At 44.4% G+C, this 27,742-nt stretch overlaps 1 protein-coding gene across 1 annotated transcript in view; it reads left to right on the top strand.

Moving 5' to 3' along the window:
- Nucleotides 1-27,384, top strand: part of LOC132818547 (calcium-activated chloride channel regulator 1-like) — a 57,291-nt gene extending 29,907 nt beyond the window's left edge. Inside the window, exons 6-15 of the mRNA XM_060829605.1 lie at nucleotides 4,626-4,847; nucleotides 10,564-10,788; nucleotides 10,876-11,053; nucleotides 11,694-11,800; nucleotides 11,887-12,108; nucleotides 13,744-14,005; nucleotides 15,589-15,756; nucleotides 23,954-24,181; nucleotides 25,461-25,750; nucleotides 27,247-27,384. Coding sequence (XP_060685588.1) covers nucleotides 4,626-4,847; nucleotides 10,564-10,788; nucleotides 10,876-11,053; nucleotides 11,694-11,800; nucleotides 11,887-12,108; nucleotides 13,744-14,005; nucleotides 15,589-15,756; nucleotides 23,954-24,181; nucleotides 25,461-25,750; nucleotides 27,247-27,384 — 2,040 coding nt within the window. The remainder of the gene's footprint in view (nucleotides 1-4,625; nucleotides 4,848-10,563; nucleotides 10,789-10,875; nucleotides 11,054-11,693; nucleotides 11,801-11,886; nucleotides 12,109-13,743; nucleotides 14,006-15,588; nucleotides 15,757-23,953; nucleotides 24,182-25,460; nucleotides 25,751-27,246) is intronic.
- The last annotated feature ends 358 nt before the right edge of the window (nucleotides 27,385-27,742 follow it).

Raw genomic sequence — 27,742 nt, 5'->3', positions numbered from 1 at the left:
CGGGAAGACAACCACCTCTGTGACTGCCGCAGGATATACCGTCACTGTTAGATTCACTGCCTCTGGCACAAATGCGAAACCTGCTCTCACGTCCCTTCCACCCCTGCAGTTCCCACCACCACAGCCACTTCTGTGCCGAAAAAGTCACTCACCTACTCACCTGGACATGAATGAGACCTTCGCCGACGTCAGTTCTGCCAGCAGTGACATCATTCACCGAAAACCAGTCCGCAATGTCGTCACCGAAACGTGTGATGTCACCTCCATCCCCCCGCCATAGAGACTGCTGTAAGCCCCACTTCCACCTTCAGTGTTAGTGTCACTTCTATTGATGACACCACTCCTGACCCTATAATCACTGAAGTGATTGTCTCCGCCCACACACCCATCTCCAGCCCCACCCCTAGTCCCAGCTCCCAGCCCTGCCCTGTCTTTACTCTTCCCCCAGACCTCCCCCTTCACTGAGGATAAATGTTTAGTCCTCAGCAAAGGCCTTTCCTTCATCCTGCCACACTCCTGGATTAATGAGTTCAACATGTGTCCCTACATTGAACATTTCATCTCCCACCTTTGGGCCTACCTTTTCAATCAAGACTCCTGCCCACCCACTGAGGACCCCTTCTCTCGCCTCCAACACACCCCATCCATCTGGACGCCCCATGCTGACTTGTTACCCGTCTTTTACCTCTTCACTTCTAACTGTGGCCATGACATGAATGGCTTCAAACTATCCACCATCCTCACCCATTCCAACCTCCAGCCCTCACAACATGCAGCCCTCCACTCCCTTTGCTCCAACCCCAACCTTATAATCAAACCCGCAGATAAGGGTGGCGCAGTGGTAGTGTAGTGCATCAACCTCTACGTCACTGAAGCCAGGCGCCAACTCGCAGACACCTGCTCCAACTGTCCCCACCACCTCATCTCCCATCACAAAACCATTGTCTGCCAAACTATCCATAACCTCATCTCCCCTGGGGATCTCCCACCCACAGCCTCCAACCTCATTGCTTGTGAATCCCGCACTGCCCAATTCAACCTCCTACCAAGATTCACAAACCTGACTTCCCTGGTCAGCCCATTGTCTCAGCCTGTTCCTGTCCCACTGGACTCATCTCTGCCTACCTTGACAATGTCCTGTCCCCATTAGTCCATGAACACCCCACCTACGTTCGGGACACCACCCAAGCCCTTCACCCCCTCCAAGATTTTTGTTTCCCCTGCCCCCAACGCCTCATCTTCACCATGGACATCCAGTCCCAGTACATATTGATCCACCACAATAAAGGTCTCCAAGCCTCTGTTTCTTCCTTCTACGCCATTCCAACTAGTACCCTTGCACCGACACCCTCATATGCCTGGCTGAACTGGTCCTCACCCTTAACAACTTCTCCTTCCAATCCTCCCACTTCCTCCAAACCAAAGGGGTAGCCATGGGCACCTATATGGGCCCCAGCTCTGCCTGCCTCTTTGTCGGGTACGTGGAACAGTCCATCTTCCACAGCTACATCGGCACCACCCCACACCTGTTCCTACACTACATTGATGACTGTATTGGCATTACCTCGTCCTCCCACGAGGAGGTTGAACAGTTCATCAACTTCACCAAACCTTTCACTCCGACCTCACATTCACCAGGACCATCTTGGACACCTCCCTCCCCTTCCAGGACCTCTCCATCTCCATCTCTAGCAACCGATTAACCACAGATATCTACTGCATGCCCTTCAACTCCCACAGCTACCTAGACTGCACATCCTCCCACACTACCTCCTATAAAATTGCTATCCCTTATTCCCAATTCTCCCACATCTGTTCCCAGGTTACCAATTCCACCTGAGAAATTTTCAGATGGCTTCCTTCTTCCAAGATCACAATTTCCCTTCCGATGTGATTGATGATACCCTCCAGTGCATCTCCTCCACTTCCTGCACATCCACCTTTTGAACCCCACCGCTCCCAACACAACAAAGACAGAAGCTCCCCTGGTCCTCACCTTTCACCCCACCACCCTCTGCATACATCACATCATCCTCTGCAAGTTCCACCACCCAATAATGGACCCCACCACCAGAGATATGTTTCCCTTCCCACCCCTAAAGTGTTCCAGAGAGACCATTCCCTCTGCGACTCCCTTGTCAGACCCACCCCCCCCCAACCCCACCAGCCAACATCCCATTTCCAGCCCCTAACCCTGCTACAAAAAGAAGTGCAAAGCCTGTGTCCACACCACTTTCCTCACCTTCGTCCAAGGCCCCAAAGGGTGCTTCCACATTCAACAGAAATTTACCTGTACCTTCACCAATGTCATCTGCTGTATCCGTTACACCCGATGTGGTCTCCTCTCCATTGGGAAGACAGGACGCCTACTTGTGGATTGTTCCAGAAAACATCTCTGGGAAACCCACACAAACCAACCCCACCGCACCATAGGTAAACACTTCAACTCCCCCTCCCACTTCAGCAAGGACATGCAGGTCCTGGGCCTCCTCCATCGCCTAACCCTTACTAACTGACGCCAGGCGGAAGAATGCCTCATGTTCCGCCTTGGGAGCCTGCAACCACACGGGATTAATATGGATTTCACCAGTTTACTTACTTCCCCTCCCCCACATTATCCCAGTGGAGAAAGTGAGGTCTGCAGATGCTGGAGATCAGAGCTGAAAATGTGTTGCTGGAAAAGCGCAGCAGGTCAGGCAGCATCCAAGGAACAGGAAATTCGACGTTTCGGGCATAAGCCTGATGAAGGGCTTATGCCCGAAACGTCGAATTTCCTGTTCCTTGGATGCTGCCTGACCTGCTGCGCTTTTCCAGCAACACATTTTCAGCCCACATTATCCCAGTCCCAAGCATCCAACTCGGCACTGCCCTCCTGACCTGTCCATCACTTCTCCTATCTTTTCAACCCACCTCTTCGACATATCTCCTTCTCCCCCACCTTCATCTACCTATCGCATTCTGAACTCCCTTCCCCCCCAACCCTATCCCCTCCCATTTATCTCTCAGGCCTGCAGCCCACAAGCCTCATTCCTGATGAAGGGCTTATGCCTGAAACGTCGATTCTCCTGCTCCTCAGATACTGCCTGACCTGCACCACACTCTCGACTCTGATCTGCTGGTCCTCACTTTTCCAAGCCAGAAACCAAGGCATGTGATTTTCAGTAAATCCCTGCATGTAATTAATTTAAGACGTGACCTCCAAGAAATGGCTTTAACAAATTGGTCCAATGTGTCACTTAGTGACCCTTTTTAAGAAAAAGGTCCAGGTATCTTCCGTGAGTTTACAAACAGATGATTGTTTACAATTTTTTCAACACAAATCCTCAAAGAAACTATTGATAATAAAGGATCTTCATAACAAGAGCAGCACATCCACCTCCAGGTTCTCCTCAAAGTCCAACACTAATCCCAACTTTGAAAATTCTCATTAATCTTTCATTATCACTGAAATCCCCTTACGTGACAAAGAGTGCAGACAATTGACACTGCTGTGCCTCAACAAGGTGAATCATAGTTAATTAGATCCTACCAGAGATATCTATACTGTAATAATTAATATAAAAATAAAGTGAAGTCTCCATTGACCGACCAGGCCAAGACTGCTCTCCCATTGGATTGAGGCAATGTGTGATGCCTTAACCAGACAGACACCACAGCTCAGGTGACGGAAAAGTTTGACAAGGACAGTCCTTCATGGAAACCTCAACCAGTGCAGGAATCAAACTTTATTGAGGTCACCTCTGTGTCATAAATCTGCTGTAGAGCCAACTGAAGTCTTTGTACTGGCAGCAGTGCTCTGGGAGAATTTCACTTTGTTGGAAACCTGCAATTTCATAAAATCCTGACAGTGTGGGAAGACACCATTCAGCCCATCGGGTTTGCCATCAACCCTCCACAGAGAATTCTATCCCATATCAGTAATCTCATTTGCCATGGTCAATCCACCCAGCCTGTACATCTTTGGACGATGGTAGAAAACCAAAGCACCCAGAGGAAATCCACGCAGACACGGGGAGGGCATGCAAACTTCACACAGTCAGTTACCCAAGGCTGAAATTGAACCCAGGTTCCTTGTGTATGAGGCAGCAGTGCTAACCACTGAGTCACCTTACCGTCCCCTCAATTCCTGAGCATCACTTTTCCCATTTTACTGCAGATTGGAGGCGTCTCCTCTTCAATGGATGGCAGCAGTGACCTGCATTTTCCACATCTCCAGCTTCCACTTGCAAAGTGCAGGGCCTTTGAGATTGATGATAATGCACAGTCTTTCCTTTATCAGATGCCATTGACTGGGGAAGGACAGGAAGCAAACAGGAAACATTTAAGGATTTAACAGTTCTGTCCTTTTCTTGCTTAAAACAATTTTATGATATTATCAACAAATTAGTGATAAGTTTTAAACACTGAGAGTTGTTGTAAACTTATATTGTGGATTCCTTCTTGTCAGACATCTGTGTGATATCCTAGAGATTCAATGCAATATCGATCCTGTGGTTTTCACAATGGGCAGGTGACTGTCTCCAACGGTATTCTTTCTGGGTATGGAAGATAAAAATAACCCATCCCCACCCCAAGCTATCTGCATCCCCTTTAACCTGTTACATCTTTTTTTCTAAAACACCCAGGTGACTGAATTCTGTGACGATAAGACTCACAATCCTGACGCACCAAACATGCAAAACAAAATGTGCAACTTCAGGAGCACCTGGGACGTAATCAGCAAGTCGGAGGATTTCCGAAACAATCCCTCACCCTACAGTGGTTCAGTGATACCAACCTTTACACTGCTACAGGCCAAACACCGTGTGGTGTGCTTAGTCCTTGATGTCTCTGGGAGCATGAACATGGTAAGGTTTCGTCAAGTTTATTTCATAGAAAGTATTGATTTAGACCCACATTTGAGCTATTGTGTGGTTTCGCACAGCAAGTTAGAGGCGGTCAGAAGCTGGATATTCTAAAATGAGTAGCTCACCTCCTTACTCCCAGATCCTCTCTGTCATCTACAAAGCGCATATCAAGAGTTTGACATAACACTGCATTTTTGAGCAGGCATTGGTATAGTGGTAATGTCAGGGTGGCAATGTAGAGACTCCTGATGAAGGACTTATGCCTGAAACATAGATTCTCCTGCTCCACGGATGCTGCCTGATCTGCTATTCTTTTGTAGTACCACAGTCTTGACTCTGGTCTCCAGCATGTGCAGTCCTCATGTTCTCCTGGTAATGTAGAGAGCCATGCTAATGCTCTGGAGACATGGGTTTAAGGGGGAGATGGTGGCACGGCTCCAGTGTCGTTTGACTATTAATACAGAAACTCAGCCAATATTCTGGGGACCTGGTTTCAAATCCCATCATGGCAGATAGTGGAATTTGAATTCAATTTAAAAAAATTGGAATTAAGAATCTACTGATGACCATGAAGATATTGTCAATTGACAAGAAAAATCATCTGGTTCACTGATGTCCTTCAAGAACGAAATTTGTCATCCTCACCTAGGCTGGCTGACATGTGACTCCAGACTCACAGCAATGTGGTTGACTCTCAATTGCCCTCTGAAATGGCCTAGCAAGCCATTCCTTTGTGTCAATCATTACAAGAAACAAAACCAGACAGATTGCTTAGCATTGACCTCAGCACTGGAAAAAACAATGGCAGAAACAGCCCTGTCAACCCTGTATTTGGGTCTAGTGCCAAAGTTGGGAGAACTGTCTCACAGACTAGTCAAGCAACAGCCTGTCATAGTCATACTCACAAAATCATACCATCACCACTATCATCATCTCTGGATATACCTTGTCCCACTGACAGGACAGACCCAAAGAGGTTGTGCCACAGTGGTATATAGTCAGGAGGGAGTTGCCATGGGAATACTCAACACTGACAACAGATCCCACGAAGTCTCATGGCATCAGTTTAAACATGGGCAAGGAAATCCCCGACTGAATGGATGTGAACATAGGAGGTACTGTTAGTAAATTTGCAGATGACACCAAAATTGGAGGTGTCATGGACAGTGAAGAAGGTTACCACAGATTACAATGGGATTTTGGTCAGATGGGCAATGGGCTGAGGAGTGGCAGATGAAATTTAATTGAGATCAATGTTAGGTGCTGCATTTTGGAAATGCAAATCAGTGCAGGACTTAGACACTTGGGGACATAGAGGTCAGAGAAATATACAGTACCAAAAGAGACCCTTTGGTCCAACTCGGCCATGCCAACCAGATATCCTAACCTAACCTAGACTAATTTGCCCGCACTTGACCCATATCCCTCTAAACACTTCCTATGCTAGAGGAAGTGGTGGAGGCTGGTACAATTACAACATTTAAGACATCTGGATGGCTACATGAATAGGAAGAGCTTAGAGGGATATGGGCCAAGCGCTGGCAAATGGGATTAGATTACTTTCGGTTATCTTGATGGCATGGATGAGTTTGACCAAAGTGTCTCTTTCCATGCTGAACATCACAATGACTCTGTGATGTATTGTCTACCCTTAGCTGATGGGTTGATCCTCCTCCATGTTGAACAAACATTAGAGGAAGCACTGAGGGTGGCAAGGACACAAAACGTACTTTGGGTGGAGCAGTTCAATGCCCACCACCAAGAGGGGGTCAGCCACAGTACTGAAGATTTATGATCCCTCAAGAGGGCCTCTTGGTTCGAGATCAGTCAAAAAAAATCAATGGAATGCAGTCTGTAAAAAAGCAAAGGTCATTAGTTTGTTGAATTAAGGCACATTGATGCAATTCTGTCCAACAACGCAGAGGTTAAAGCTTCTGTATTCTGTGGTGAAGTTGCACAATTACATTCGAAAATTGCACATTAGTTATATGTTTTTTAAGAGACAGTACAGCCTTAATTACAAGAAAAGACCAATCAAATGTAATAAGGTGATATGATTGACAGCAGGCTAATCCAATGATATTCCCTGGGAAACGGGTCTTAATTATATCAATCGTCATGGTAGCATTTCAAGGTTAGTTCGAGCACCAAATCACTATCGTATGATTCATATGATGAAAACTCCATTGTTTTCTCTTATCTCTAAATACAACCAACTTAGCAAAGCATCAGTTCAAGCTCACAGAGTCAAATTATTATTTGCAGCCATTTTGTTGTGTTATTTTAAATTAAAAAGCCATTTTGTGGTTAATAAAAAATCTACATATACTTGTTGCTTTTGACAACAGCCTAAATTCAAATTTTAGATCCTCAGTACTACTGATCGAATTGGTTGGGTCCTAAAGGACCTAACTGCCAGACTGGGTCTGCAGCAGATGGTGAGGGAACCAACATACCTGACCTCATCCTTACCAATCTGCTGTCTGCAGATGCATCTGTCCATGACAGTATCAGTAAGAGCGACAACTGCACAATCCTTGTGGAGATGAAGTCACACCTTCACATTGAGAACACCTTCCATTGTGTTGTGCAGTACTAATACTGTGCTAAATGAGACAGACTTTGAACAGGTCTACCAACTCAAGACATGGCATCCATGAGGCACTATGGGCCATGACCTGGAGCAGAATTGTCTTCAGCACAATTCATAACCTCATGGCCCAGCATATCCCCCACTAAACCATTACCATCAAGCCAGGGAATCAATCCTGTTTCAATGGAGAATGCAGGAACAGCAGAAGCATATTTGAAAATGAGGTGTCTCCCTGGTGAAAGTACCAAACAGGATTACTTGTAATTCAAACAGCACAAGTGATCCCACAGTCAATGGATCAAAGCTCTGCAGTCCTGCCCCACCCAGTCATGAATGGTGGTGGTCGATTCAACAACTAACTGGAGGAGGATGCTCCACAAATATCACCATCGTCAATGATGGAGACTCCAACGCAGTGTGAAAGATAAAGCTGAAGTATTTGCAGCAACCTTCAACTACAAGTACCAAGTTCCATCTGGACCTCCTCCAGTGGTCCCCAGCATCACAGATGCAAGTCTTCAGCTAGTTTGATTCACTCCATGTGAGATCAAAAATGTTTGGAAGCATTGGATCTTGCAAAGGCTACGGGCCCTGACCACATTCCAGTAATTGTACAGAAGACTTGTGCTCCAGAACTTGACACTCCCTTAACCAAGCTCTTCCAATACATTGAAAAACTGGCATCTCTCTGACAATATAGACAATTGTCCAGGTATCCCCTGGTTGTCCAGAAACACTTTGATGCGAGGAAAACTGCGGTAATTCATCTCTTGACCCTTGACATCCTGTCCACCACCTACAAGGCACAAGACAGGAGTGTGATGGAATGCTCCCCACTTGCCTAGAGGAGTTCAACTCTGACAACACTCAAGCAGCTTGACACCATCAAGGACAAAGCAACTCATTTGATTGGCATCACATCCACAACATCCACTCCCTCCACCACCAGTAGTAGCAGTGCGCATTGTTACAAGATGCACTGCAGAAATTCACCAAAGATCCTCAGGCAGCACCTTCCAAATCCTTGAATACTTCCTTCTAGAAGGACAAGGGCAGCAGAGGCATGGGAACACCGCCACGTTCATGGTCCCCTCAAAATCATTGACCATTCTGACTTGGAAATATATTCCCATCCCTTCACCATTGCTAGATAAAAGAAATATCTGGAATTCCCTCCCTAAAGGCATTGTGGGTCAAGCCATAGCATGTGGACAGCATCGGTTCAAGAAGATAGCTCACCACGACCTTCTCACAGGTAACTACGGATGACCAATAGATGCTGGCCAGTTGAACAAATAGCAATCATTGTTGTAAATAACCAACTAATGGCCTTTAGGGAAGGAAATCTGCCAATGTTATCTGACGTACATATGACTCCAGCCTCAGAGACTGTAGTTGACTTTAACTACCTTTGAAATGCCCAGCCAGTCATTCTGTTCAAAGACAATTAGAGATGGACAATGAATACTGCTGTTGCCAATGACAGCCACATCCCATGTGTAAAATGGAAACATTTGCTTGAATTAATGCAGCCAAAACAATCACCAGAAAAAATCTTGACACCATCTTGGAGTAGAGTCTTCGAGTCATAGAGTCATGGAGATGTACAGCACGGAAACAGACCCTTCAGTCTAACTCATCCATGTCGACTGATATCCCAAATTAATCGAGTCCCATTTGCCAGCGCTTGCCACATATCTCTCTAAACCCTTCCTAGTCATATACCCATTCAGATGTCACAGTTATACCAGCCTCCACCACTGCCTCTGCCATTTCATTCCTTACATGCACCACTCTTTGCATGAAAAATTTGCCCTTAGGTCCCTTTTAATATCGTTCCCCTCTCACCCGAAAAATATGCCCTCTAGTTCTGGACTTCCCCACCCCAGGGAAAAGATTTTGTCTATTTATCCTATCCAAGCCCTTCATGATTTTATAAACATCTATGAGGTCACTCCTCAGCCTCCAACACCCGGGGGAAACAGACCCAGCCTATTCAGCTTCTCCCTATAGCTCAAATCCTCCAACCCTGGGAACATCCTTGATGGCCTAACCAACATCCTGTACAACCACAACATGACCTCCCACTCTTATACTCAATGGTCTGACCAATAAAGGAAAGCATGCCAAATGCCTAATTCACTATCCTATCTACTTACGACTGTACTTTCAATGAACTATGATCCTGCACTCCAAGATCTCTTTGTTCAGCAACAATCCCTCGGACCTGACCATTAAATGTATAAGTCCTGTATTTTATACAAAATGCAGCACCTCACCTTTGTCTAAATTAAACTCCATCTGCCTCTCCTCAGCCCTTTGGCCCATCTGATCAAGATCCCATTGTAATCTGAGGTAACTTTCTTCACTGTCCACTACACCTCCAATTTTGGTGTCATCTGCAAACTTACTAACTGCACCTCCCGTGGAATCCGAACGTAAACTTAGGGAATGGCTCACTGAGCATCGCTGCTGGGTCCTCATTGGCCAACCGTACCACCCCATCACTGTCCATTTCAGCCCCCTAACCACTTACTTTCCGACGTGACCATCCTTGGCCTCCTCCATTGCCAAAACAAACCACAGCTCCAATTGGAGGAACAACACCTTATTTTCCACCTGGGCACCCTACAGCCCAGAGGACTCAAGTTCTCCAATTTCAAATAACCTCGCTCCCTGTTCCCTGACTCCCTTCCCAGCCCCTCCCCCTCCCTGCCACAGCTCTCTGCCACCAACCAGAATCAATCCTCCCATTGACCAACCAGGTCATACCCTCTACCTGTCTTCACTTATCCCTCCTTCACCACCCTGCCCCCGCCTCCCCCTTTTCCTGCATCACCCCCCGCCACACCAACCCCAGTCCTGAAGAAGGATTACACAAAAAATGTCAACTTCTGTACCCCCTGATGCTGCTTGGCTTGCTGTGTTCTTCCAGCCTCCTGCCATTCTATTTTGGATTCCAGCATCTCCAACTTTCCTGTCTTGAACCATCTTGGGCAAAGCAGACTGCTTAATACGAGCTTGAAATTAATTTTTATCCGTATTACTTTAAATGCAATTTATAAATAAATTAGTTAAAAGGCAGTGAGCTGCATATTACATTGTCTTTTTTTAATTCAACAGGAGAATCGTATGAACAGACTCCGACAAGCAGCCGAGATATTCTTACTTCAGATCATTGAAACAAAATCACAAGTTGGAATTGTCACTTTTAACAGTACTGCAACTATTCAATCACATTTGAAAGTGATTGATAATGAAGGTGTGAGGCATCAACTTGTCCAATTGCTACCTACAACAGCTAATGGGGGGACAAATATCTGCGCGGGAGTCCATGCTGGTTTTCAGGTAGAAACTGAAATGCTTCAGCAAACTTTAGTAACTCATTTTATTTTTCAGTTTTCCCACGTTGACAATAACTTCACGGCTTTGCAGGTACTTGGTGGTGACGATGGTGCTACAAATGGTGATGAAGTTGTTTTGCTGACTGATGGGGAGGACAGTGGGATAAGCAGTTGTTTCTCGGAGGTGAAACAGAGTGGTGCAGTTATCCACACGATAGCATTAGGATCAGATGCAGCTGCAGAGCTGGAACAGATGTCAGCAATGACAGGTAATAAGGACACAAAGAATTTCTCATGAATTCTTGGGAGAGGAACACAACCACAAGCCTTGTTGTTTTGAGTTCTGCTCCCAACTTTTATTGTGGTGGAAGTGTTAACAGGTTTAAAATGAATTGGGTGGCCCCTCAGTGAAAATATTGGACAAAGTAATTTCAATTGAGAGCCTTCCAATTACTGTGCAGACTCCGACAGGAAGTTGGTGGGACTTTACTCCTGACACTGTCCACATGTACAGCTAACAGGAAATTAGACAAGTCAAATTATTTATTTAAAGTGATGTCACACAACTTTAATGTACAATAAAAGTAATGGACATGTCCATATTTCTAGTCAGTCAGATTGATTCTCCAAGTTACCTGTTAATATTGCAGGTAATGGGAACATAATGGCTACCACTGCCATTTTAATTCTTCTTCCCTCAACTACACATTGCTCCTGCTAATCAGACAGGATTAAAGTTAATGTTCCCATGTTCAATAATTTTATTCCAAACAATTTGACATTGGGTAGTTACTGTCACATTGCAGAAAGTCCTGATGCCTCCTCCTTCATTTCAGTCTCAATTGGCATTGCCCACTGACCATGTATTTGATCCATGTTTATAACTTTCTTACCCTCTCCATTCTCTAGGGGGTCGACAGTTTGCAGCCACTGATAATGTGTATGCAACTGGATTAACCGATGCCTTCTCTTCATTAGTATCTGGAAATGGTGACATTAGTCAACAGTCAGTTCAGGTGTGTTTCCCCTCAGATAGTGACCTTCAAATTATCTGTGTGTTAACTTAACATTAGATTCAATTGTTCCATTTCTTTGGTCCCAGCTTGAAGTTTCTGCAATAAAGGTTGAAGATGACAGTTGGTTGAACAGAACAGTTTTCATCGATAAGACCATTGGGAATGACACTTTTTTTGTCATTACATGGGAGAAGCAGACACCAGATATTTTTGTGTATGACCCCAGTGGAAATGTGTACAACAACAATGACTTTAAGATTGATAGTACAACACATACAGCCCGTCTGAACATTCCTGGCACTGCACAGGTAGGGATCAAAATGTCCCCTTCAATTTTTTATGTGTTTTGCAGTGTGCATTGTATCCCTTTTAATCATGTTTTCCAGTAGAGTTATTAGAAAGCAGCTTGTTTACTATCAACCATCCTCTATTTCAACAAGAATCCATTATGCAGAGCAGTCTTTTACATGATCTCTGCCATTAGTCAATTGAGTACACAGTACAAATGGAATGAAACAAAATGGCTATGTTACAATTTGAAATGTATCCCTTCTGCTTGGTACAGCTTCCAATGCATTGGTGAGGACATGGAATTTAGGGCCATTCACTGCCATTGAGAGCCTTGGAATCCCATGGAGGCATCATAAGTGAGGATTATCCTGAGTTCACCTCAATTTTGCTGACATACTTTCAAGTAAAGAGTATTAAACACTCGAAAGTGCTGGAGAGTATGCTCAAGACAGAGTGTGATAGATTTCCAGATGTTGAAACATTAAGAGATATGGAGGTAGTGCAGTTCAATGGCATTGAGGTAGAAGATCATCCATGATCTGGTCAAATGACGGGAGAGTTGATGTTCTTATTTCTGTTCTTATTTCTTCTGTTCCTGAGTGTACACAGTTTGATCAATGGTGCCTCACTGTCATGTAAGAAAGACAAGACAGTCCCTTAAATCACTTCTGTTATTCAGTGAGATTTGTATCTTAAATCAATGTACTCAGTTTGGTTCCATACGCCTTGATATATTTGACTTTCAATGTTCATTGTTCTCGGTGTTGAAAATTTATTGAAGCAGCAAATCTAACTTCTAAATTTCAATTAGTTCTTGTGTGCTTCCTAACTTCAACCTCTACAGCTGTTCCCTCATCTTGTCTGGATGCTCCCAATAAGGGCAATAAAATTCTCTAATTACCATAAACACTCTGATTAAATCACCCTAAATTGTCTATAGTTAAAGAAAAAAACACCTCAGTTTATTAAAAACATTTCCTCGTTATTTAATCTTCATCACAGCAGGTCCATTATAGAGAATCTGTGCAATATATAAAATATATAAAAACTGTAATTGCTGGGAAACCCAAACAGTTTGGCAGCATCTGTGGAGGGAGAAATAGAGTCCAATGCCCCTTCTTCAGAACCTGTTCCATCTTTCCTGGTGGGAGAAAGTAATACTTCAGATGCAGTATTCCCAGAGCTTTACACCGCTGGGATCATAACATCCACACCATTATATTCCAGCCCCTCAAAATGAAAGCTAACATTCTTGTAGCTGTCCATTAGTACAGTGTGATCCATTTAGATCATTCCCACAGCTACTATTCTCACAATTATTTAGATCAATTTTTGTTGGCAATGGAGTGTATTGTCTCATACTTCCCTGCACTGAATTCCCTCCATGATGGTTTTCATTATTCACTTATTGAACTTCTGTTCCTATCTATCCCCTATTCACTGTGCTTAACAATTCAGTGTTGATCACAGTGGGTGCCACGTCCATTTGTTTTTCTCTCACCCAGCAAGTGACACTGAGGGCATTTGTAAAAGGTCTCCCGTTACCTCTGCTCAATATTACCCAAATTCTAAAGAAGAATTTAGAGAAAGCATTCAGGTCTTGCAGAAGCTCTTATTTATCCAGCTGTTGAAAATAAGTATTTTTATCCCAGGCAGGTACTTGGAATTATGCTATCCTGAATCCTGGCATTGAACAGGTTATAAGGGTCATAATGACATCCCGAGCAGCAGATGAGAAAGTTCCCCTGGTCATGGTCAATGTGCACATCAGTGAAAAGGATTCGGTTGGTGGTAGGACAATTTATGCAGAAGTCAGTCAAGGATTCTCACCCATCCTGTTTGCAAACGTGACGGTTATTATTGAACAACCCACCGGCCCATCAATTGAACAGGAACTTTCTGATGATGGCCTGGGTAAGACTGATGATGTGACTCTATAAAGTGGAATGTATATTCATACTGTCAGTACCTGATATGTACATGTATCCAATTACAGTATAACGTCCAGAACACAAAACATATGACAAATTAAGTCTGTTGACAGTTCTGACACTGAAAGCAGTGCTCGCAGGGAATATAGGCTTTAATTACACTGATTTTGGACTCCATGAATTCTCATGGCGTCAGGTCAAACATGGGCAAGCAATACTTTGCCACTTTACTACATACCATCCCCTGCCCCACTCCCATCCCCCACCACCACCACCCGCACCCCCCCCCCACCCCGACCACCACCACCACACCCAACCACCCAATGGACTGATAATTCAATACTCCTCTATGTTGAATAACACTTGACACCATTCAGGACAAAGCAGCCAGCTTCATTGGCATCACATCTACAACCATCCATTCTCTCATCCACCAACACTCAGTATCTGCAATGTGCACGATCTGCAAGATGCATCGCTGAAATTCACCTGAAATCCTCGGACAGCACCTTCCAAACCTATGAACACTTTCATCCAGAAGGATTGGGCAGCAAAAACATGGAAACACAACTATCTGTGAGTTTCACTCCAAGCCACTCACCATCCTCACTTGGAAATATATCGTCATTTCTTCACTGTCGCTGGCTAAAATCCTGGAATTCCCTACCTAAAGGCATTGTGTGTCACTTTACAGTACATGGACTACAGCAATTCAAGAAGGCAGCTCACCACCACCTTCTCAATAGCACCTCGGGGCAGGCAATAAATGCTGGCCCAGTCAGTGACGCTCACATCCCATGAGCGAATACATTAAAAAATACTGCCTCCTTCAGATTCAGACAATAGGCATTAACCTTCTTGGCTCCTTGCTCCTACTCCTGTCTGAGGATGGGTCTTGAGGATCTCATGGCCCCATTCCCTCAAGATGCATGGTGTCTCTCCTCCTTTGCAACTCCACCACAGAAGGCTGGCTTCAGCACCTTTTCCCTGCTCAGTGCAGTTGTGAACGCAGTGGGAGTCAGCACTGCAGTGGACACATAGTTCCCACTATGTACATCAGATGGCAGTGTGAGATTAAGGTAAAAATCACACAAGACCAGGTTACAGTCAATAGGTTTATTTGGAAGCACTAGCTTTCAAAACACTGCTCCTTCATCAGGTGGTTGTGGAGCTGTGCTCCAAAAGCTAGTGCTTCCAAATAAACCAGTTGGACTATAACCTGCTGTTGTGTGATTTTTAACTTTGTCCACCCCAGTCCAACACTGGCTCCTCTACATCATAGCATGAGATTAAAGTGTTTCCTATCTACACCACACTCGGAATGAGCAGCACCAAACCAATTCTTAACTCCCAAAGCTTCACTTTTATTAATAAATTATGTTAAAAAAATATTTTGCATTTATAACAACTCACAAAGCAATTAAAGTGATTGGGATTTGAACTTAGAATTCCCAGATCAATTTGACTTTGCACTTGTCATCAGTGATATCAGTGCCAATCCAAATACAGTGCAATTATTCCATGCTTCACTCAGTCTGCAGCTACTGACCTTTTCTTTGCCTTTAGGTGCTGATGCTTTCAAGAATGATGGTATTTACACAAAGTATTTCTACAAATATTCTGAAATTGGAAGATACAACTTTAAAGCAAGGGTGCAGGGAGAGGAAGGGAAGACAAAAACAGCAATCCGAACAGGAGGACATTCCTTTTACATACCAGGATACACAGAAAATGGTAAACAACATTTAGCAATAGCAGTAATAGAAATGAAATAACTGAAGAATCATCCAGTGAGGCTTTGTGGGTGGAGCTAAGAAATAAGAAGCGGGTGGTGACGTTACTGCAGTAGTACTAAAGGCCCCCACATAGCCAATGGGAATTAGAGGAACAAATATGCAGGGAGCCTGGAGACTCACAGGAGAAATAGGCTTGTCATAGTAGAGGATTTTAATTTTCCCAACATAGACTCGGACTGCCATAACGTTAAGTGCTTATATGGGCTGGACTTTGTTAAGGGTGTTCAGGAAAGTGCATTTCCACAAGCAGTATATGGAGGGTCATACTCGTAAGGGGCAAAACTCGACCTACTCTTGGAAAATAGCGCAGGACAGGTGATTGAAGTGACAGTGGGGGAGTACTTTGGGACCAGTGACCATAGTTCTATTAATTTTAAAATAATTATGGAGGAGGACAAAACTGGTCGACAGTTTCAATTTCTAAATTGAGGCAAGGCAAATTTTGATGGAATTAGACAGGAGCTTGCAGGGGTTGGTTGAAGTGGTTCATTTCCAGGCAATGAGATCTCTGGTATGTGGGAAGCCTTGAAAACTGAGATAGCTAGAGTTCAAGGTTTATATGTTCCTGTGAGGGTGAAAGGCAAGATTGACAGGAATAGGGAACCCTGGATGACTAGAGATATTGAGGCTTTGACCAGAAAAAAGTAAGAAGTATGGCGCAGGTACAGGCAACTGGCATCAAGGGAATTTCTGGAGGTATATAGTGGATGAAGGAGTGCACTGAAGAAGGAAATGAGGAGGGCAAAAAGGGGGCACGAGATAGCCTTGGCTGAGAAAATTAAGATGAATCCATAGAAATTATTTAACCATATTAAATGGTAAAGAATACCTAGAGAGAGAATAGGCCCCCTCAAAGACCAAAGTGGACATGTATGTGTAGAATCTCAGGAGATGGAGCAAATTCGTCAATGAATATTTATCCTCTGTGTTTGTCATGGAGAAAGACATGAAGAGTTGGGAACTTAGAGAAGTTAAGGTCATGTCTTGGAGACAACCCATATCATAGTAGAGGAGGAGTTGGATGGATTAGAAAGTATGAAAATGGATAAATCTCCTGGTCCTTACCAGATATATTCAAGAACACTGAAATAGGCTAGAGAAGAAATTGCAGGGACCCTGGCAGATAGTTTTAACACAAAACATAGAATGTTACAGTGCAGCACAGGCCCTTTGGTCCTCAATGTTGCACCAACCTGTGAAAATAATCTGATGCCCATCTAACCTACCCCATTCCATTATTATCCATATGTATGTCCAATGCCCATTTAAATACCCTTAACATCAGTGAGTGTACTACAGTTGCAGGAAGGCCATTCCACACCTCTACTACATTCTGAGTGAAGAAACTACCCCTAATATCTGTCCTAGATTTATCACCTCTCAATGTAAAGCTATGTCCCTCATGTTCACCTTCACCATACGAGGAAAAGGACTCTCACTGTCCACCCTAGCTAACTCTCTGATTATCTTATACATCTCAATTAAGTCACCTCTCAACCTTCTTCTCTCCAACAAAAACAGCCTCCATTCCATTAGCCTTTGCTCAAAAGACCCTCCTTCCATACCAGTCAATATCCGAGTAATTCTCCTCTGAACCATTTCCAAAACATCCACAATCTTCCTATAATGCAGTGACCAAAACTGCACGCAATACTCCAGATGCGGCCTTCCCAGTGACTTTTTTAGCTGAAGAATGACCTCATGGCTTCAAAACTCAGTCTCCCTCCCAATAAACACCATGTGCCCTCTTAACAACCCAATCAATCTGGGTGGCAACTTTCAGGGATTTATGCACCAGGACGTTGATGACTGCATTGGCGCCACCTCATGCTCCCGTGAGGAGGTTGAGCAATTCACCAACTTCACCAGCACATTCCACCCTGACCTTAAATTTACCTGGACCATCTCTGACACCTCCCTCCCCTTCCTGGACCTCTCCATCTCCATTAATGACGACTGACTTGACACTGACATTTTTTACAAACCCACCGACTCCCACAGCTACCTGGATTACACCTCTTCCCACCCTATCTCTTGCAAAAATGCCATCCCCGTATTCCCAATTCCTCCGCTTCCGCTGCATCTGCTCCCAGGAGGACCAGTTCCACCATAGAACACACCAGATGGCCTCCTTCTTTAGAGACCACAATTTCCCTTCCCACATGGTTAAAGATGCCCTCCAATGCATCTCGTCCACATCCCGCACCTCCGCCCTCAGACCCCACCCCTCCAACCCTAACAAGGACAGAACGCCCCTGGTGCTCACCTTCCACCCTACAAACCTTTGCATAAACCAAATCATCCGCTGACATTTCCACCACCTCCAAAAAGACCCTACCACCAGGGAAATATTTCCCTCCCCACTCCTTTCCGCGTTCCGCAAAGACCATTCCCTCCGTGACTACCTGGTCAGGTCCACGCCCCCCATGACCCACCCTTCCATCTTGGCACTTTCCCCTGCCACCACAGGAACTGTAAAACCTGTGCCCACACCTCCTCCCTCACCTCTATCCGAGGCCCTAAAGGAGCCTTCCACATCCATCAAAGTTTTACCTGCACATCCATTAATATCATTTATTGTATTCATTATTCCCGATGTGGTCTCCTCTACATTGGGGAGACTGGGCGTCTCCTAGCAGAGCGCTTTAGGGAACATCTCCGAGACACCCGCACCAATCAACCACACCGCCCAGTGGCCCAACATTTCAAATCCCCCTCCCACTCTGCCGATGACATGGAGGTCCTGGGCCTCCTTCACCACCGTTCCCTCACCACCAGACGCCTGGAGGAAGAACGCCTCATTTTCTGTCTCAGAACACTTCAACCCCAGGGCATCAATGTGGACTTCAACAGCTTCCTCATTTCCCCTTCCCCCACCTCATCCTAGTTTCAAACTTCCAGCTCAGCACTGTCCCCATGACTTGTCCGGACTTGTCCAACCTGCCTAGCTCCTTTTCCACGTATCCACTTCACCCTCTCCTCCCTGACCTATCACCTTCATCCCCTCCCCCACTCACCCATTGTACTCTATGCTACTCTCTCCCCACCCCCACCCTCCCCAAGCTTATCTCTCCACGCTTCAGGCTCACTGCCTTTATTCCTGATGAAGGGCTTTTGCCCGAAATGTTGATTTCGCTGCTTGTTGGATGCTGCCTGAACTGCTGTGCTCTTCCAGCACCACTGATCCAGAATCTGGTTTCCAGCATCTGCAGTCATTGTTTTTACCTTATTGAGATCTCTCTGTTCACCCACACTGCCAAGAATTTTACCATTAGCCCAGTGCTCTGCATTCTTGTTACTTCTTCTGAAGTCAACTACCTCTCACCTTTTGGCATCACCGTTAGCCACGGGCGAGGTTCCAGAAGACTGGAGGGTAGTGAATGTTGTGCCATTGTTCAAAATGGGCTGCAAAAAAATTCATGAGAGCTATAGACCAGTGAGCTTTACATCTATGATGGGTAAGTTACTAGAGAAGATTCTGAGAGATAAGATATACCTGCATTTGGAAAGACAGTGTTTGATTCATCAGCATATGTGGGAGATCATGCCTCACAAATTTGTTCGAGTTCTTTGATGAAGTGACCAAGAAGTTGATGAGGGCCAGGTAGATGTAGTCTATATGGATTTCAGTAGGGCCTTTGATAAGGTTCCACATGATAGACTGCTCTGGAAGATTAGATCACATGGAATCTAGGGGAAACTGGCAAATTGGATACACAACTGGCTTGATGGTAGGAAGCAGAGGGTATTAGTGAAAGGGTGCTTGTCAGACTTGAGGCCTGTGATTAGTCGAGTGCCTCAAGGGTCAGTACTGGGCCCATTGTTGCTTGTTATTTACATCAGTGATCTGGATTAGAGTGTCCAAGGCATGATTAGTAAGTTTGCAGATGATACTAAAATAGGAAGTATTGTGTACAGTAAGGAAGGGTACCAGATACTGCAGCAGGACCTTGATCATCGGGGGAAGAGGGACAAGAAAAGGCAAAAGGAGTTCAATGTCGATAAGTGTGAGGTCTTGTATTTGGGTAAGTTAAATCAAAGTAGGAGTTTAATGGTGAATGGTAGGGCATTAAAGAGTGTCGTGGAACAGAGAAAACTTTGGATTCAGGCGCACGTTCTCTGAAAGAGGAGTCACAGGTAGACAGGGTAGTGAAAAAGTTTTTTGACACACTGGTCTTCATCGGTCAGGGCACTGAATATAGAAGTTGGGAAGTTGCAGCTGTACAGGACGCTGGTGAGGCTGCACTTAGAGTATGGTGTTCAGTTTTGATCACCTTGCTACAGGAAAGATGTTATTAAACTGGAAAGACTGCTGAAGAAATTTACAAGAATGGAACCAGAACTTAACGGTCTGAGTTATAGAGAGAGAGACTGGAGAAGTTGGACTTTTTTTCTTTAAAGTGTAAAAGACTGAGGGGGGATCTTATGGACGTGTATAAGATCATGAGAGGGATGGTTAAGGTGAATGCACTCAATCTTTTTCCCACGGTTGATGAATTGAGCACTAGAGGGAATCAGTTTAAATTTAGAGGTGATGAATTAAAGGGAACCTGAAGGGCAAAGTTTTTACACAGAGAGTGGTATGCATACGGAATAAGCTGCCAGCAGAAGTGGTTGAGGCAGGTACATTAACAACATCTAAAAGGCATTTGGACAAATGCATGAATAAGAAAGGTTTAGAAGAATGTGGGCCAAGTGCAGGGTTGGCGTGGATGGACATTTTGGTTGCCGTGAACCGATTTGGGCCAAAGGACCTGTTTCTGTGCTGTCGGACTCAATGACTCTCATGTACAAGGATGCCTTGATGATGGTGCATGGTTTTATGGTGTGGTAAACCACTAAGTTGTGAGCTCTCTATATCCTTTGGGTGATATCTGTTTTGCTTCCTACTGTGGCTGGAATGGTACTTCACATAATGCCTAAACTTTCGCAATATTCATTGCAGAAGATTCTCCCAGCCTTTACAGTCCATGAAAAGCTAAATAATGGTGATGGGCGATGGGGGATGGGAAATATAAACACGAATAAGTTTACTGACCCCTTCCTTACTGAGGTAAAAGATTGCCTTCTACTGTTGCATGTCGTTCTTCACTGTGTTTTAACGCAATGGTCAAAATCTTGTGCCTTCCCCCAGGAGGACTTTCTGTCACCACCTTCTCACCTCCAGCCTGGTAAATCCATGGCAGGATGGCATTTCGATGCTGCTCTTGAGGCCTTGATGTTCACTCAGGGGCAATGTCCCACCACCATTGGTGTTAAACAGAAAGGTGGGCAGGATACCTACCACGTGGGGAAGCCACCCTGAAAACCCTCATGGGTTTACTTGCAAGTGTCTGGGGATAGGCCCTCTTTCAATGTCACTCAGCACCTGAATGAGGCGCCAAATATTAGGAAGGGGGTAGGCTGCTGACAGCCGGTCTTTCTCCATTTCCTGCCAACTCTCCTCACCCAGTTACCGTCCTTCCTCCTTTTCCACCATCATTCACCTATATTCCTGGGTTCATTGTTTATTCAAAGCCTCATTTATGTGTCATACCGGCAACAGCCACCACGTAGCTCCTGGCAACTCCGCTCTGATTGGCTGGCAGCTTCATCCTCACACATCTTCCCACCCCTCTCAGGGGCCTTCATCCTGAACCAAGGCTGACTTGGTAAATGCCCAATTTGTGCAAGATACACTGAGTATTCTTGAAAAGACGTGGCACTGGGGTCACGCATGTTGATACCAATAGTTGAAATCACTGTTGCCTCCTCAAATTCCCATCAGTAACTCTAACTCAATGTAAAATGATTTCATAATGCCACCTAGTTTATTCCATTTGATAGTTATGTGTTGGCCCTGATACAGGCATCATTGTAAGTTCTTCATACATTACAGTTTAAAATTAAAACTAACCCTAACTCTATGATAGCTGTGGGGCCCATGAGACAAGTCAGATCCCAGAATGAAATCTGCCTTCATTGTTTTTTGCTTTGGTTTAGCTGACTGCCTTAAATCCATTGTCAATGTAATTCCAGGCACATTCAGGATTATCCAGCAATTGTTGTCCAATCTCAAAGATTTGAGCAAGAAGTGAAGCTATCTGTTTTCCTTTCTTACTGTGCAGTAATAACACAAATGGTGTCCATCAACAAATACATACTGACATCAAACCAAAAAGACAGTATCTGACATCAGATGTAAGTTTGGGCTACATTTGCTGGATAAGAGTGTGAGGAATTATGCCGACAACCGGTTTAAGGTAGTCCATCAGGCTCACAGTGTGGTGCCCTTGTGTGGGCTGGAAGTTCCATGTAATAACACACCAGGCCCTTGACAGACAGAAATTACATGTACACGCTCTGTTCCTACTGCAACTCAACAAGTAGGTGACAGCTGGTCATTGGTTAATTTCTCAGGGCCTGACCAATTAGGAACAAACCACTTGATTAAAAATTTAGCTGAACTGGCTGTTAGCTGACAATGAATATTAATGAGTATATTTTCCATGGCGATGTCTCTACCAATCAGAGACCACTTGCCAACCAACTGGCAGTCTCCCCTGATGTGATATAAATATTGAAATCCCCTTGATTTTGTATTCTTGTGCCAGATAAAAGATGAGAAACAGAAGAACAATGAACAATACAGCACAGGTCCAGGCCCTTCAGTCCTCCAAGCCTGCACTGACACATCTCACCCTCACATACTAAAACCATCGTCACTTACAGGATCCATGTCCCTCTATTCCCTTCCTATTTATGTATTTGTCCATGCACTTCTTAAATGCTGCTACTGTGTCTGCTTCCACCACCTCCGGCTGAAGGAGCACCGCTCCAAAAGCTAGTACTTCCAAATAAACCTGTTGGACTATAACCTGGTGTTGTGTGATTTTTAACCCAGTCTATCCAGCCTTTCTTCATCGCTAAAATCCTCGTACAAGACAACGTCCTGGTAAACCTTTTCTGTACGCTCTTAAAACATTCACATCCTACCAGTATGTGGTGACCAGAACTGTACACAATATTCCAAGGTCAGCCTGACTAAACTTCTATAAAGCTGGAGCCTAACTTGCCTATCTTTGTTCTCAATCTGTTTGTTTTCCCATTACTCAAGTTCTGTCCAACCAAACAAGCTTTGAAGTTATTACATATACTTCTACAAATGTAGAATATATGCATATATATAAATTACACATCTTCCATTACAGTATCTTAGGTGTCATATTTGTTTATCGGTTCTCAAACACTACAATCCACCTAAACATTTACTGCATTATAAAAACCTTTTCCTCATGCTGCATTTGCCCCACAGAGCAATCCATGATGTTCATGTGTTTGTTCTTTTTACAAGGAAGTGGTCACACCTTTAAGCCCAATCAGCAAAACATTAATCATTACTAAATTTTAGACCAAAACCAGAGAAGAAAAGAGAATTTGAACAAAACTGTTTGACAAAAGACTCAGAATAAAACAAGATGATAAAAAGAGCAAATTCATGATCAGAGAGAAATAACAGTTTGAACAAAAAGAAACTAACTCAAAGACGCAAAATTCAAATTGAAACAAGAGGCAGAAATAAAAACAGAAAATGCCAGAACCATGCTGCAGGTCAGGAAGCTGCTCTGGAAAGAGAAATGTCAGCCTAATTGTTTGGGGGATAACTACTCATCAGATCATGCTGCTTGATAGTGTTGGTGCTGGGGAGATGATTCTCCAGGTCAGGGAATCTACAAGTACAGGTCATTGGGTCAGGATGAGTTGTTGACCATTTAGGACTGAGTTGAAGCAAAATTTCTTCAATTAGAATGTTATAAGCTTTGGAATTAAAAGCTAAAGTGCAGGTGAAATACAGCTGGTCAGGTCATATCTGTGGAGACAGAAAAAGACTTATGTTTCATGTCTAATATCAGACTTGAAACATTAATTCTGTTTCTCTCTCCACAGATACTGCAAGAGTTCCTGTGTTTCTCCCACATTCTCTGTGTTTGTATGAGGTTCTGTACACCTATTCCCTCACACCAGGTAGCCAAGGCCAGAAACATGTCCTGTGGGAAATTGGAGGCAAGCCCTGCAGATCAAGGTGAAACAGTAATGCTCATTAAGTCTGTGGTGATTTTGGTCTAATTAAGATATGTGTCTTCCTCATCATGCAGGCAAAATTAAAATAAATCCACCAAAACCTTCAGTCAATGTGGATGATCTTGAAGCTGACATAGGAGATTTCAACAGGGTCAAATCAGGAGGAGCCATTTCAGTTGCTGAAGGAACACTCAATGTTGACATTCCACCGTGTAAAATCACAGACCTACAAGCAACATTAACTCAAAATAAAGTTGTGTTGGAATGGACTGCACCAGGAGAGGACTATGATGAGGGAGCAGGTAATTGTTGCTAAACATTGGCTACTTTTGTGGATATTTCCTTTGTGGGACTGAATTAAATAGATTGTTGGTGAATGTTGATGAACAGTGGAGATATTCTATTCAGATGAAATGCACCCACCAAAGGAAGAGAGAAACCAAATCAATTCTGAGTGAATCTGTGAATTTAGATGTGGCATGGTGGCTCAGTGGTGTGCACTGCTGCCTCATGATGCCAGGGACCCGGGTTCGATTCCAGCCTTGGGCAAGTGTCTGTGTGGAGTTTGCACATTCTCCTTGTATCTATGTGGGTTTCCTCCCACAATGCAAAGATTTGCTGCAGAGGTGAATTGGCCATGCTAAATTGCCCATAGTGTTCAGGGTGGGTTAGGTGCATTAGTCAGTGGGAAATGTAGAGGAATGGGTCTGGGTGGGATACTTTTCGAAGGGTCGGTGTGGGCTTGCTGGGCTGAAGGGCCTATTCCACACTATAGAGTTTCTATAATGATTCATTGATTATTTGTGTTCTGCTTTAATCATTCTGTTTTGATGTAACAATGTGCTGTTTTCACATGAATGGTAAAGCTCCACGTTGATAGTATTCCACTATTTGAGCCGCTTCACTGGGCAATACCCATTTGCAACTACATTCTGCTGCTGCTGCTCGTATTAATCCAGTGGTGGGGGAGGGACCCCATTGCAGAGGGCACAAGAAGCAAAGCCTGGCGTATTGGCTTGGAGTTTTCTAGAGGGGTGCCCTCTTTCAACGATACTGAAATGGACACAGCATTGAGGGTTTATGATGGGAGGGGGGGTGCTGTCCAGTGGCAGCCACCCCTCCCATTGCACCCCACACTCCCCAGCTTGATGTTGAATCTCCCAGCTCCTCCACCCAACAACCCAACATCCAGCAACCCACTTCCTGCCATCACTTACCTGGGTCCTTCATTGGCCCTCAGGTGTATGCAGTGCCAGCAGCAGCCAATGGTTCCCCAAGTGTCACTGAGGAACATGGATGAATTGGCCAGCAGCTCTCAGAAGGTGGGTCTTTTCCAGCGCACAAAACCATTCCCCCCAAAAAATCTGGCTCATGACAGACCTGCCCAATGCCAGACTGGTATAAGATGTGGTGCACTTTTCCAAAATGAAATGAAGCATGGGTTGCTCTGCTCTCCTCCCACAAACCAAGACCCCGTTGTTTCCTCCACCCTTTACCTCGGTTTAAAAAGTCACCATTGTTCAGTTTAGATGGGAATATATTCATTTCTTTTCTCTCTTCTTTCATTTCTCCTTTTCATAGCGTCCCGCTATGAGATGAGAATGAGTGACCACCTCCTCCAGCTACTGGACAACTTCACAGCAGCTAAACTGGTTAACCTCACCAACTTGAATCCACGTCCATTTGGCTCAAGGGAAACATTCACACTTGTTCCCGAAAACACGGAATTGCAAAACGGGACAACGCTCTACTTCGCTCTCTGCGCCTATGATAAACAGGAACAGTCATCTGAAATGTCTAATGTGGCCAAGGTTTATGTCTTTGTACCTGCACCTCTGGTTGAGCACCCAAAAGGCAGTAGTGTATGGAAGGTGATTTGGATTGCGATTGTTGTTGCAATTCTGGTGTGTTTGATCATTGGGATTGTCAATTGCCTGGTTCAGAAAAAATGCATAAGTAGAACTTTTGCATTAGTTTAATATCCTTGCTGGAAGAATGAGTAGATAGCATGCAATTAATTGGTCTAATTATTCAAACAGTCAAACAGATTACACTGTATGGTATAAAGATATCGTGCTGAGAGCTTGTAGTCTATGAATGTCCATGATATATCTCCAATGTTCATGCTATTTTCCAAGGATTTCACAGCTTTCCTACCAATGTTATGGTGGACCTTTCCTCATTATTGGCTTGGAAGAGATAGGAAGCTGCATGGATAAATGCAGGAAGGATGTTCCTCTTCCGTTTTCTATCCAACGTGAAAAGTCCTAGCTCTCTCAACCTCTCTTCATAAGATAAGCCCTTCAATCCAGGCAGCATCTTGGTAAATCTCCTCTGTATGCTCTCAAACGCATCTACATCCTTCCTGTAATGAAGTGACCAGAACTGGACACAATATTGCAAGTGTGGTCGAACTAGGGTTTTATAAGGCTGCAGTAAAACCTCATAACTCTTAAATTCACTCCCCCTGTTAATGAAAGCCAAAATGCCATATGCCTTCTAAACAACCCGATCAACAAGGGTGGCAACTTTGAGGGATTAACATACATGGCTTTGTGTGAGACAGGTCATGGCTCACAAGCCTTATTGAGTTCTTTGAGGATGTGATGAGACAAGTTAATGAAGGTTGAGCAGTGGATGTGATGTATATGGATTTCAGTAAGGCATTTGATAAGGTTCCCCATGCCAGATTCATTCAGAAAGTTAGGAGCTATGGGATACAGAGAAATGTGGCTGTCTGGATACAGAATTAGCTGGCCAAAAGAAGAAAATGAGTGGCAGTGAATGGAAAGTATTCCACCTGGAGGTCGGTGACTAATGGTGTCCCGCAGGGATCTGTTCCTGAGCCTCTAGTCTTTGTAGTTTTTTATAAATGACTTGAATGAAGAAGTGGAAGGGTGGGTTAGTAAATTTGTCAATGACACAAAGGTGGGTGGTGTTGTAGACGGTGTCGAGGGCTGTTGCTGGTTACAACAAGCCATCAACAGGATGCAGAGCTGGGCTGAGAAGAGACAGAGTTCAACCTGAATAAATGGGAGGTGATTTATTTTGGAAGTCAAATTTGAATTGAAGACAGAATTCTTGGCAGTGTGGAGGATTGGTGTGGCCTCAACTCCCTCTCTCCTTCCTTCCTTCCCTCCATCCTTCCTTCTCTTTTTCCCTCTGTTTTCCCTGCTTCTCACCCTCCTTCCTCTCCCTCCCTCTTTTCTTTCCTCCCTTCCTTCTGGCGGGTTTTTTTGGTTTACTGTCTTGATTCCAGCCTCGGCCTCAACAGCATCTTCATCCAGATCCCCCTTATCCGTCAGATTCCCAGTCCTGGACTCCTGCTTCTGTCCGATCCCAGGCCTGGACTCCCCCCTTGCTGTAGGATGCCCAGCCCTTGCTGTTGGATCAGGCTGAGATTCCCACTCCCAGATCTTACCTGATGCGAGCTGTGGGTGTCTGGTTTGAACATGTGGAGACAGGACTGTGGGAATCCTGGAGAAAGTACCAACGTATGAAATAATTACATTATATTTATCAGTTTGACATTTCATCAGGAAGTCTTATAGTCAAAAGTTTACTTTAATATACTATAAAAATAGAAAAAAACTGGATGCTGTAAATCAGAAACAAAAACAGATAATGCTAGAAAAGGTCAGCAGGCCTGGCAGCATCTTTGCAAAGAAATCAGAGTTAATGTTTCGGGTCCAGTGACCCATCTATTCCGACATGATATTCTAAATTAATCTAGTACCATTTGCTAGCATTTGGCCCATTTCTCTGTCAACCCTTCCAGTTGTCTTTCAAATGTTGTAATTGTACTGAGGAAGGGTCACTCGACCTGAAATGTTAAACCTGATTTCTCTCTGCAGATGCTGTTG

This window comes from Hemiscyllium ocellatum, chromosome 9 (assembly GCF_020745735.1).
Source record: "Hemiscyllium ocellatum isolate sHemOce1 chromosome 9, sHemOce1.pat.X.cur, whole genome shotgun sequence".
NCBI lineage: Eukaryota > Metazoa > Chordata > Chondrichthyes > Orectolobiformes > Hemiscylliidae > Hemiscyllium > Hemiscyllium ocellatum.
Note: the sequence above shows the minus strand (reverse complement) of the source record. Positions and strands in the feature narration are given on the sequence as shown.